At 39.1% G+C, this 12,695-nt stretch overlaps 1 protein-coding gene across 1 annotated transcript in view; it reads left to right on the forward strand.

Annotated features, from left to right (window-relative positions):
- The first annotated feature begins 1,932 nt into the window (after positions 1-1,932).
- The window catches only part of SPPL3 (signal peptide peptidase like 3), a 27,921-nt gene continuing 17,158 nt past the window's right edge, over positions 1,933-12,695 (forward strand). The window contains exons 1-4 of the mRNA XM_017872104.1: positions 1,933-2,226; positions 8,871-8,990; positions 9,725-9,803; positions 10,710-10,822. Of these exons, the coding sequence (XP_017727593.1) occupies positions 2,148-2,226; positions 8,871-8,990; positions 9,725-9,803; positions 10,710-10,822 (391 nt within the window). The 5' untranslated portion in view covers positions 1,933-2,147. The remainder of the gene's footprint in view (positions 2,227-8,870; positions 8,991-9,724; positions 9,804-10,709; positions 10,823-12,695) is intronic.

A 12,695-nucleotide genomic window follows, 5' to 3' on the forward strand; every position in this document is an offset into this window, starting at 1 on the left:
CAGGGTGTCAACGTGGTTAGATTCTGTTTTCCAGAGTGTCTGCACCAGTTCACATTCCCACTAGTAGTGTATGAAGGTTCCAGTTTTACATCCTTGTGTCCTTGCCAACAGTTAGTTATCTGACTTTTTTATTATAGCCATCTTGCTATGTGGGAAGTGGTTTCTCATGGTAGTTTTTTTGTTTTTGTTTTGTTTTGTTTTGTTTTGTTTTCAGGAGACAATGTCTCACTTTGTTGCCCAGGCTGGAGTGCAGTGCCGCCATCAGCCTTCACCTCCTGGGCTCGAGTGATCTCCTACCTCAGCATCCTGAGTAGCTGAGACTGTAGGCACATGCCACCACACCCAGCTAATTCTTGTATTTTTTATAGAGATAAGGTCTCACTGTGTTGCCCACAGGGGTCTCAAGTGATCCTCTTGCCTCAGCCTCAAAGTCCTGGAATTCTAGGCGTGATGAGCACACTGCTCCCAGCCAGTTTCTCGTGGTTTTGATTTGTATTTCCCTAATGACTGATGGTGTTGAACATCTTTTCATGGGCTCATTGGCTATTTGTGTGTCTTCTTTGAAGAAATGTCTCTTCAGATCCTTTGTTCATTTTAAAATCAGGTTGTCCTTCTTATTATTGAGGTGTAAGAGTTCTTTATATATCCTAGACACAAGTCTCTTATCAGATACATGATTTGCAAAGATTTTCTCCCATCCTGTGGGTTGTCTTTTGACTTTTTTGATAGTATCCTTTGAAGCACATAAGTTTTTAAGTTTTCTGTTTTCTACTCGTGTTTTTGGCATCATATCCAAGAATCCACTCCAAATCCATGGTCACAAAGAATGACCATATGTTTTTATCTAAAAGTTTTGTAGTTTTAGAAGTCAGTTCCTCTGTCCTACCAGCCACATTTCAGTGAGCACATAATGTGGCTAATGTCCACAGCACTTGTCAGTGCAGATAAAGACCATCATAACAGAAAGTTCTTTTGGACAAACAAACACAACCCCTCTCCCCCCTTTTTTTGAGATGGACTCTCGCTCTGTCGCCAGGCTGGAGTGCAGTGGCACAATCTCGGCTCACTGCAACCTCCGCCTTCCAGGGTCAAGCAATTTTCCTGCCTCAGCCTCCCAAGTAGCTGGAACTACAGGCGTGCACCACCATGCCCAGCTAATTTTTGATTTTTAGTAGAGGCGGGGTTTCACCATGTTGGCCAGGCTGGTCTCTATCTTCTGACCTTGTGATCCACCCACCTCAGGCTCCCAAAGTGCTGGGATTAGAGGCATGAGCCACTGTGCCCGGCCCACAAACCCCTTCTTTACAGGAAAACACTAGTGGAAAATTAGCTAAGGACTTGGATAGATAGTTCACAAAAAAAGAAATAAATGAGCAAGCTTTTGTACGCAACATTGTTCACTGGTTAAGGAACAATATGACATGCCATTTTTAGTTCCCCAGATTGACAGTGAGTACTTCCTTCAGGTCTTGACTCTGAAGTCATTGTCACTGAGGCCTTCCTGTCCATCCTGTCTAAAATTTCAAACCCTAAGTCCTGCATTTCCTACTTTTCCTCCTTAGCACCTGCCATTAAGACACTATGTATTGAACTTATTTTTCTGGTCTATTATGTCTCCCCGCTTGAATATAAGATCCAGTCATGTGTGTGCTATTTATTGTCCTTCCAGTACCTAGAACAGCTCAAATTTGTTTTGTTGTTGAATTGCAGCTGACAGGGTGTAGGGAAATGAGGGCTCTCATACACTGCTGAGAGAGTAAATTGATGCAGCCTTTTTGCAGACAGTTGTGTGGTATGTAAAAGTCTCAAAATGTGCTTGCCCTTTGACATTTCTCCTTCTAGGTTTTTATCATAAGGAAGTAATTAAGGGTATGATATGCTCAGAGATAGGAGTGGAAGGCTCAGCTGCCTTGGAATGCTTTCATCTGCAGTCAGGAAAACTCTTGAACTGACACATCGGAAGGACTGAAGATTGTTTTTTAAAATGTGACGAGCCTATTTTTCAGAGTTGTTCAAAAGAGACCTTCTTTTCTTTCCTAATTCCTTGGCATTTAAAAATATTGTCATATTACGACTTTTCTGACCTGCTTCTTTTGTAAGCAAAACTACAACTTAACTACAAAATTTTTTTCCACAGGTCCCTTAATATGGACTTTGAAAATCAAGATAAGGAGAAAGACAGTAATAGTTCTTCTGGGTCTTTCAATGGCAACAGCACCAATAATAGTAAGATATTTTATGTCAATTAACTTCTATGCATGTAGTTTTCTTAATTTGGCTATTTCTGTACCTCCAGTTAATAATTTACTGGGTTCAAGGACTTATGATTGGTATTAAAAAATCATTGAATTATACTTAAAATGAGTGAATTTTATGGTATGTAATTGTACCCCAATAGCATTAATAAAAATGTTTGATGCTTATTATGGAAAGACTTGAATTTGAAGTGACTTGATTTGATAATATTAATACATTTATATTGAGATTGAGATCTGCCATGTACTCGACATTCTGTTAGATCTTTTGAAAGATGCAAAAGTACAAGAGAAATTATTGCCAATATGTTTTTTAAAAAGTGCCAAGATATCCAGGCACAATGTTTCACGCCTGTAATCCTAGCACTTTGGGAGGCCAAGGCAGGCAGATCACTTGAGGTTGGGAGTTCAAGATCAGCCTGACCAACATGGAGAAACCTCGTCTCAAAAATACAAAATCAGCCGGGTGTGGTGGCGCATGCCTCTAATTCCAGCTACTTCTGAGGCTGAGGCAGGAGAATTGCTTGAACCCGGGAGGCGGAGGTTGCAGTGAGTCGACATCGTGCCATTGCACTCCAGCCTGGGCAACAAGAGCGAAACTCCATCTCAAAAAAAAAAAAAAAAAAAAAAAAAAAAAGCCAAGATAGAGATGGCAAATACCTCTTCACCCCCTATATATGGGGCAAGTACCTTTTTTCAGTGACCCTTACCATAGCCTCAGAATCCTCCACATACAGCTGTTATCAGAGGAAGCTCTACAAATGAAATCATTTTGACATCCATGTAGAAGGAGAATAAAGAGATGGGCAAGTCAGGTGAGCAGCAACGGGTCAGAGAAGGTTTCTTTACAACAGAAGGTGAGTTTGACTTAGTGAATGTAGATAGGTGGAGAAGTCGTCTTTTCAGGTTAGGGGAGCATATAATAACAGGCACAGAGATCACGACCTATAGAACAGGGTAAGGGCGCCACCTAAGAGAGAGGAAATGCTAGAGATCTAATAAAAAGGTAGATCAAATATTGATTGGAGGACCATGGATGTTAAATTGAAAAGAGATCAATTTATTATGTATCTTGGTTTCTCTAGTTACTATAGTGCACTGTCAACCAAGTTGTATTTGCCCAGTTTTCACCGGGCACAGGCCGAGGCACATGTGTTTCATTGTCCCTGGCAGTGCCAAAGTGGGCATGATAAAGATGTAAGTAGAATCATCTAAATATAATGAGTCTTTTTTTAAATTTATGACATGGATCCTTGTATGTTATAAAATTCCATACCAGTAGTTATTACCAGTGCTAGAAACCACATAAAACCCGGTGCAAAATCTGATTTTTAGATTAAATTATTACATAGCAGCTTACCTTCTATCAACGTGTTAAGCCAAATCACTTTATACTCCTGAAACTCTTTTTAAAAGTCCTGTATTATATAGCACATATGCAAGTGATGTTCTTAAACCAGATTATAAATCTGCTGTACGTTGCATCACAGAAAATCTACCTATATTATTACGTCTAAGTTTAATCCCAAAAACAAGAAGTGGTTGTATCAGTCTGTACACTGGAAAGAAGTTACCTGGTAATATAGCTCCTTTTTTTTTTTTTTAAGACGGCATCTTGCTCTGTCATTCAGGCTGGAGTACAATGGTGCAATCTCAGCTCACTGCAACCTCTGCCACCTGGGTTCAAGCAATTCTCCAGCCTCAGCCCCCGAGTAGCTGGGATTACAGGCGCCTGCCACCATGCCTGGCTAATTTTTGTATTTTTAGTAGAGATGGGGTTTCGCAGTGTTAGCCAGGCTGGTCTCAAACTCCTGATCTCAAGTGATCCGCCTACCTTGGCCTCCCAACGTGCTGGGATTACAGGCATGAGCCACTGCACCCAGCCTAAATGGTCTTTTTCTTAACTCTGCCAGCTATGTTGTACTAAATTATCCTTGACAACATTTCTTCAGTGCCTGCTCTGAGCAATGGATACCAGTGGGATAAGGACAGATTGGCATAGAATGCAAAATTCACTTCCTCAAAGAAGAACATAATGAAGAAGCCATTACAAAGATGGCCGACCAGTACTTGATTATGAAATATAAAATTATTACAGATCGAAAGGATGGCATGGAAAACAGGCTTCATTTATCAAGCATCAAATAAATAATAGAAAGATGGACAGAGAAACAGAGTTTGTAGTTGCTAAGGGGATGGAAGTCCTGAATGATTAACAGTGTAGAACAATTGGGGAGAAGGTTTTAAGAAAAAGAAAGTATAAATTTAGTGTTAAGATTTTTGTCAAGAGTGTTTCAGACTGATAGAAGGAGACAGTAATCAGAAGTTTTTAAAAGATTGTAGCTGCCAACTCCCAAAATAATAAGAAACAAGGAATTTGTAAAGAGACAGGAGAGTAGGAAAAGTTGTAGGTGTAGCCAGCATCATTGGTGGGGTATAGGGGTGAAGGGTTACTCTATGATTACATGCTTTGAATATGTCAGAAATGATTTTACCATCCTTAATTATAATAGGAGCTAGAAGAAGGAGAAGCATTAAGTGAGACTCGACAGAGGGTTAGATGTGCCATGTGACTCATGCCCCAAAAAATCAGAACTTGAAAATGGAGAAATCTCTTTGTAATTGAATGTTTCTCCCTGCAGGGTGCCCTAGGGTATTTGACTGAAAAACTGGGTAATTATTACTTCGGATTATAATAATGTTCCACCTATCTGGGCAACTCGAAACACATGGAAGTAAGACAAAGAGTTGATCAGGCCTGCCAGGAATTACGGCACTCAACTCATTAGAAAGCAGAAAAGTAAAAGTGAAAAAGTGAAGACAGTAATGAAAGAGCACTACGTGCCCACCACCAGAATAACTAAAATTAAAAACCTTGACTATTCCCAGTGTCGATGAGGATGCACAGCAACAACAAAGAACCCTCTCGCATTATTGGAGAGCATGCGTTAGTATAGTCACTTTGGAAGGCAGTTTGATGTTACCTACTAAAGGTGACAATGTAAACACTCTTGGACCTCGCAGTGTCACTCCTAGTTGTATATGCAACAAATACAATCACATCTGCATCAAGTCATGTGCAAGAGTGCCTAGAGCAGCATTATTTGTAATAACCAAAAAATTGGAAACAATCCAAATGTCAGCCATAGAATGGATAAATAAATTTTACTGTATTCATACAGTGAAGGCAAGTGAACTTCTCTAGCTACATAAAACAGCATGGATGATTCTCACAAATAACATTGAGTGAAAGAAGCCAGACACAAAAAATTAACTACGTAACTCAGTGTATATAAAATTTAGGAAACAAACAAAATAGTATTTAAGGAATTGCTTGCTTGGGTGGAAAACGTGTCATAATTCAGGATAGCAGTTCCCTTCAGGAGAATGAGAGACACGGCGGGGGGGGGGCAGGGAGAGAGAGAGAGAAAGAGAAGTGAGAGGTGATTGAGAGGGGACACAAAGGAAGATTTCTAGGGTTGGTTTGTTTCTTGACTTGAATTGTATTAAGTATGTAATAATTCACTGAACTCTACATTTTTGTGCTTTTCTGTGTGATGCTTCACAATAAAAAAGGTTAGAAAGAAAGTGACAGCAGTGGGGGTGGAGGGCAAGAGTTCCCTCCAGGTCCTCTATTTTCCCCTGACCTTGTTTTGATTTCTGTATCTGCCCCCAAGAAGCCAATATAGAAATTTATTTTCCCGTGGCACATCAGTCCTTCATTTAAGTAGTATTAAGTGTGATTTTAAAAAGAAGCCATGAACACCCCTGCCCAATTATCTGACATCTTAAAGTCTTTTACTAAACTGCGGTTATAATTTATTTGAGTTACAGAGATTGATGGAGATTTATAGTTGGGATTCTCATCTTTAGTAGAGATATACATTTTAATCTCCCTGCTTAGATTGTAAACTTCATGAGATCTGGAAATGACTTTCTTTTAATCCCTCCTGTTGCTTACTATATATATAATAAGTGTTCAGCAAATAGTCAAAAGCATCCTTCTTACAGGGAGGTACAAAATCAGGTAATTTTCTTAAACAGGTTACTAGTTTTATTTTGGCTCAGTGTCTTTTCCCATTACAGACCATGCATTTAGCCTGTAGCCATGTTCATTGAATGTTAAAACAGTTACTATTTATTGCTCAGTGTCTATTCCATACCAGACATGCATTTAGCCTGTAGCCATGTTCATTGAATGTTAAAATAATGTTGCTGTACAAAATTTTAATTCCATTACCAAGCCTATTTCCTATGTTGATTTTGCCTTAAAGATAATGCAACTGCACTTGCGTATGTCCTCCCAATTATGGCTACTCTGTTTTGCTTTGCTCAGTTTTGCTTTGTTTTAGGTCACTGGAGTTTGGCTAAAATTTCTAATTACCTCCTTCCCCTTCAAGACCTTTATCTCCAGAACTTTAGGAGATGCAGTACTGAAGTCATGGACTTTGTTTTAGGTAGCATATTGTCAGGAACTAAAGGCATTTTGCTTGCCCTGTGACATTGCCTCCTGGTCAAAAATCTGTGGTTTAAAAAAAAAAAAAAAAATTCTGTGCATTCTAATATTCCAGAGAGGTCCTTTGTATTCAATTTTGCATTTAATTGCAGACTGAACTTTTAAAATTTAGCTTTATTATAAACATGCATCTCTTACATACCTCACCACTGCAGTCTTTATTGTAGCTAGCCATTAATTTTCTGGTCATACTTTGAACCAGTATGATCTGTAGACTGCATGATGTTTTGTTGCTATGATAAACAGTTATATGAGAAACCATTATTTTATGTAGTGAAAGGCACTGAAAATCTGTAGCTTCCTCTAGCAGTTCTTTGAACTACTGTAGAGCACTTACATGTAAAAACTATTTAGGTAAAATTTAGTTAGAGATTTCATAGAGTTTTATCTAATGGATACACTTCCCAAAGTGATCCATGGGCCAAACTGGATGGATTTGACTAGAGTCAGGACAGACTGCTTCCAAGATAATTTGTGTTTGTCATGGCACATAGTTGACTTTTCCTAAATTGAACTGCCCTATTCCTAAGTGAATTACTTCACTCATCTACCTAGTCCCTGAGAAGCAATTTTGTTTTATAGATATAGTTAATCAAAAACCCTAAATAGCTCTTTTGGGGACAGGCAAATTTAAATACCTAAAAGAAATTTTATTGATCATTGCAACCCTTTGTGTCCTGCTATGTTTATCCTGGTTACATATTTTATTTGTAGCCTTAATATAATGAAGAGACTTTTTTTTTTTTTTTTTTTTTTTTTTTTTTTTTTCTTTGTTTAATTTTTTTTTTTACCTTATATAAAAAAAAAAAATTTTTTTTTTTTTTTTTTTTTTTTTTTTTTTTTTTTTTGCCTTTGACTCCTGAGCTCAAGTGATCCTCCCACTTCAGCCTCCCAAGTAGCTGGAACTACAGGCTCAAGATACCATGCCTATTTTTTTTTTTTTTAAATTTTCTGTAGAGATAGGGTCTCCTTATTTTGCCCAGGCTGGTCTTGAACTCCTGGCCTCAAGTGATTTTCCTGCCTTAGCCTCTCAAAGTGCTGGGATTACAGGCATGAGCCACTGCACCCAGCCTTTTTCTTCTATTATTTCATTATTATAGATCATACGAAGATTTCTTTGATTCCTTTGGTGCACTTCATGACATCTCAATAAGTTCATTTGGAAGTGGGGCAAGATAAAACTGGTAATTTTTTTTTCATTCAGTGGTTATTAGAGTTTGCCATGTTTTCTTCTCTACCAAAATACTCTATTAATGGTTCTCAATTCTAGATGCAAAATACAGTTTTGTGAGGAGTTTTTAGCTGGGCCTAACCCCTGTGATTTCATTTAATTTGTCTGGGTTTGGACATGGATCAAGACCATCCTGTGAATGGTGAAACCCCGTCTCTACTAAAAAATACAAAAAACTAGCCAGACGAGGTGGCGGGCGCCTGTAGTCCCAGCTACTTGGGAGGCTGAGGCAGGAGAATGGCGTGAACCCAGGAGGCGGAGCTTGCAGTGAGCTGAGATCCGGCCACTGCACTCCAGCCCGGGCAACAGAGCGAGACTCCGTCTCAAAAAAAAAAAAAAAAAAAAAAAAAATTCTGATTTGCTGTTTTCAGCAATGGCTTGTTGTCCTCCTCTCCCCCTCTCAGCCAAGTCAGTTCTCAACTATTAGCAACAATTGGAAAGCGTGAAAATGAGGACATTAAACCCGCAGGTGATGAGAAGTCCTTTTAGTCAATGGGTTTAAACCACCTCTTTTACTAAACCTATATGCAAGACCACAGATTTACTCAAATTGACTAATCTGGGCTTTTACTACCTCATTTTTGTTCTTGGTGGTGGTTTGGATCCTGTCATCCAGATGGTTAACACCAGGAGGTAGTAGTTCGCTTCAACAAATATTCTTGAGCGTCTACTGTAATGAAAGCACCATGAAGAGAACAAGGAGCTCATAATCTCGTCAGGAAAGAAAGACGCGTAGGGCCTGGATAATCCATGTTTGACATATAATCCCTAGAACTGTCTGCATTTTCGCAAGTTAATGTATATGAAGTACATAGGCACAGTGCCTGTTGCATAGTAAGTTATTAATCTGTCTGTTTTTCTCTTTCAGGCATCCAAACAATTGACTCTACCCAGGCTCTGTTCCTTCCAATTGGAGCGTCTGTCTCTCTTTTAGTAATGTTCTTCTTCTTTGACTCAGTTCAAGTAGTTTTTACAATCTGTACGGCAGGTAAATATGAGTTTCTCTGTCTAGTCTTAACATACTAAAAGGAAAATTTTTCACCTTTATCACTGTTCAAAATTAAGATTTATATACCATGTCATGTAAGTTTTTCTTTATAAATCTTGACTTCATCTCTTCCCTCTCAACCGTGCCGCCCTTCCCTGACTCCTTCTTGAACCACTTAATCCACATCATCTGTTGAGACCTGCCCACACAATTTCAAAGAAAGGCTGGAGATGTGAAAATGCAGGAATTTTATCACACCAGAGCGATATTGCTCTGCTTTTGCTGTGGCGCCTTTTCTAGGTTACCAGTAGTTTACCAGATGGTTGAGCTTGGCATAGAGGTCATTGTCAGCCTCTACCCACGTTCTTGCAGGTGGAAACATGGATAGCTAATCAAAGTGATTGGACTGTCAGCTCTTTGATGTGTTTTCAAGCTAAGCATTGATGGAAATGTTAAAAAAAAATCATCAGCAAAATGCTACAAGACTTGTTAGGAGGTCATCCCATGGCCTGCTGCTGTTTATCTTTTAGAAAACTTACCTATGCTTTCCCCTCCTTCAAATCAGGTACTTTTTTTATTGAAGAGGTTTTTTGTTCAGTATTAAAGGAAGATATTTTTCTTCTCTAGTCAGTTAACTGTTTCCACTTGTCTAGTGTTTTGGGGAATGAAATTTCTATAAGTTGTGCCATTTTTCTTACAGTTGTTTAAAAAAACTATACCTTTTCTTTCTCTAGTTCTTGCAACGATAGCTTTTGCTTTTCTTCTCCTCCCGATGTGCCAGTATTTAACAAGACCCTGCTCACCTCAGAACAAGTAAGGAATTGGGACTTTCCTCTTAAATTATAAACTTGTATATATTTTTCTGTCATATTTGATAGCATTATTAGGAGTCTCAATTTCTGGTATTGGCTGGAGCACAGAAATGCCAGAAGACCAGGAAGTGAGACATTTGATCTTTAAAACCAGAAGCTAGTACTTCCTTTTGTACCTTCTCATGTCAGAGGAAATACAAACAAAACTTAGGAAGTCTGAGTCATTGTAATGTGCTTCCTACTTAGATCTTTGAAAGATGAGCAGTTTTCTTTTGAAACAGTGCTTTCATTCCTTTACTGTGAGTTGATGAAATATGAGAATAGTGGTTGAACTCAAACATTCTTCTTTGCCTTTGGTCTTCAGTGGCCTGGATATGCTACCTACTTGCATTTAATCCTAGTATTCACACTTTAACTCAAAGTCATTGCTGCACAGAAACAAAATTCTGTGCTAATGGAGATGCTGAACGCACTTAGGAAACCAGTCACTGGTGGCAGCTGATGTACCCAGGAATTAGTGATAACAAAAAGATTTACCATCTTCTAAATAGAGTAATACCATCTTTGGTAAATGAGTTGAATTGTTGGCATTTCTTCATTTTGTTTTCCTCATAAGAGTAGAATTTCCTCCATACTTACTGGCTTTTCCAGAGGTCGATATTGTCGCTTCGAACTTCTAAATGCCACTGTTGATAATTGGTCGCAAGAAGACATTATCAGATGGTGCAGAAGTATATTCCTGTGAGTTTTCCATAGGTTTCTCCAAAAAAGGATTGGGTATTTTGGATTGGGTATTGCCTGCTATTCTAATCCAGCCATCATGAACTCTGATCGTGAAATACCAAAGGAGAGTTTGGTTATTGAATAAAGTGTGCCCACTGTCCAATAAGTGTTGTGTGTTTTCCAGGATTTCCTTTGGTTGCTGTGGACGTTTCACTGCTGCTGAGTTGCTGTCATTCTCTCTGTCTGTCATGCTCGTCCTCATCTGGGTTCTCACTGGCCATTGGCTTCTCATGGATGGTGAGTGACTAATTTGCGACAAATTGTAATTTTCCTTTATAGAGTTTTATAGATGCTTTAGGATATTCACAGAGATGTACAGCTGTCACTACCATCAACTTTTAGAGCATTTTCACACCCACCCCCGCCAAAACCAATGAGCAGTCGTTCCCCTTACCCACCACCCCACCCCAGCCCCAGGTATCCACTCGTCTCTACTTTGTTTCTATGGATTTCTCCATTCTGGACATTTTCCATAAATGGAATCATACATTATGTGGCCTTTTCTGTCTGACTTGTTTCACTTAGCATGTTTTCAAGGTTCATCTATGCTGTAACCTGTATCAGCGCTTTTTATGGCTGAATACTGTACCATTATATGGATGCACTAATTTTATTTATTCATTTACTGATTATTTCCACTTTTTAGGCTATTATGAATGATGCCTCTTTGAATATTAATGTACAATGTGCAGACTGTGCTTTCTTATATAAATGGAGGCTTGGCCCAGTGGCTAATGCCTGTAATCCCAGCACATTGGGAGTCTGAGGCAGGAGTATCACTTGAGACCAAGAGTTCAAGACCAGTCTGGACAACATAGCAGGATCCCATTTCTACAAAAATAAAAATCTTCTGGGCATGGTGCACCTATAGTCCCAGCTACTTGGGAGGCTGAGGTGGGAGGATCCCTTGAGCCCAGGAGTTCAAGATTACAGTGAGCTATGATCATGCTGCTGCACTTCTGGCTCAGCAACAGAGTGAGAACCTGTCTCTTTAAAAAGTAACAGTAAGGGCCGGGCCCGGTGGCTCATGCCTGTAATCCCAGCACTTTGGGAGGCTGAGGCAGGTGGATCACGAGGTCAGGAGATCGAGACCATCCTGGCTAACATGGTGAGACCCTGTCTCTACTAAAAATACAAAAAATTAGCCAGGCGTGGTGGTGGGTGCCTGTAGTCCCAGCTCCTTGAGTGGCTGAGTCAGGAGAATGGCATGAACCCGGGAGGCAGAGCCATGATCGCACCACTGCACTCCAGCCTGGGCGACAGAGCAAGACTCCATCTCAAAAAAAAAAAAAAACAAAGTAACAGTAAGGAAATGGGATTAGATTGTAATACAGTGTATCATATTATGCTGTATATTATATATAGTATATGTAATATAACGTGATATATAATCTGCATTATGTACATGATATATATTTTTATGTAATGATATAAATACATATCTATACCATATCTATATCATTACATAAAAGCATATCATATCCTTTTTATTAACTCCAGAGTATTAAGGATGAATACCTAGACATGAAATTCCTGGAACAGAATTCTTGCATTTAAAAAATCTATACCTATTATTATACTGCGTTTCAGATAGGCTATAGTAGTTATGCTCCAACCTGTAGCATATGAGAATTTCTCTTCATTGATGATAAGGATGAAATAATAATGACAATAAGACCTCAGATGAATTAAGTGCCTTTTATGGATTAGACAGTCCGCTAGGTGTTTTACATGGATTATCTCTTTTAATCCTCAGAACAACTCTTTGAAGTAGGTACTGCTGTTTGTTCCCACTTCAAAAGAGTAAACAAAGGTTCAGAGAAGTGGCTCATCCCAGCCACAGACCCCTTATATAGAATTCATACTTACCACCAAAGCGTCTTGGAGGCTGTTTCTGAAAATCACCCATAATTTTCCTAGTGTTTCCCTTAAAACCTTTTTTTTTGGGCAGGGAGTTTCACTTTGTTGCCCAAGCTGGAGTGCAATGGTGTGATCTTGGCTCGCTGCAACCTTCGTCTCCTGGATTCAAGCGATTCTCCTGCCTCAGCCTCCCAAGTAGCTGGGATTGCAGGCACATGCCACCACGCCCAGCAAATTTTTTTTTTTTTTT

This window comes from Rhinopithecus bieti, unplaced genomic scaffold (genome assembly GCF_001698545.2).
Source record: "Rhinopithecus bieti isolate Rb0 unplaced genomic scaffold, ASM169854v2 scaffold_6776, whole genome shotgun sequence".
In the NCBI taxonomy this organism is placed as follows: domain Eukaryota; kingdom Metazoa; phylum Chordata; class Mammalia; order Primates; family Cercopithecidae; genus Rhinopithecus; species Rhinopithecus bieti.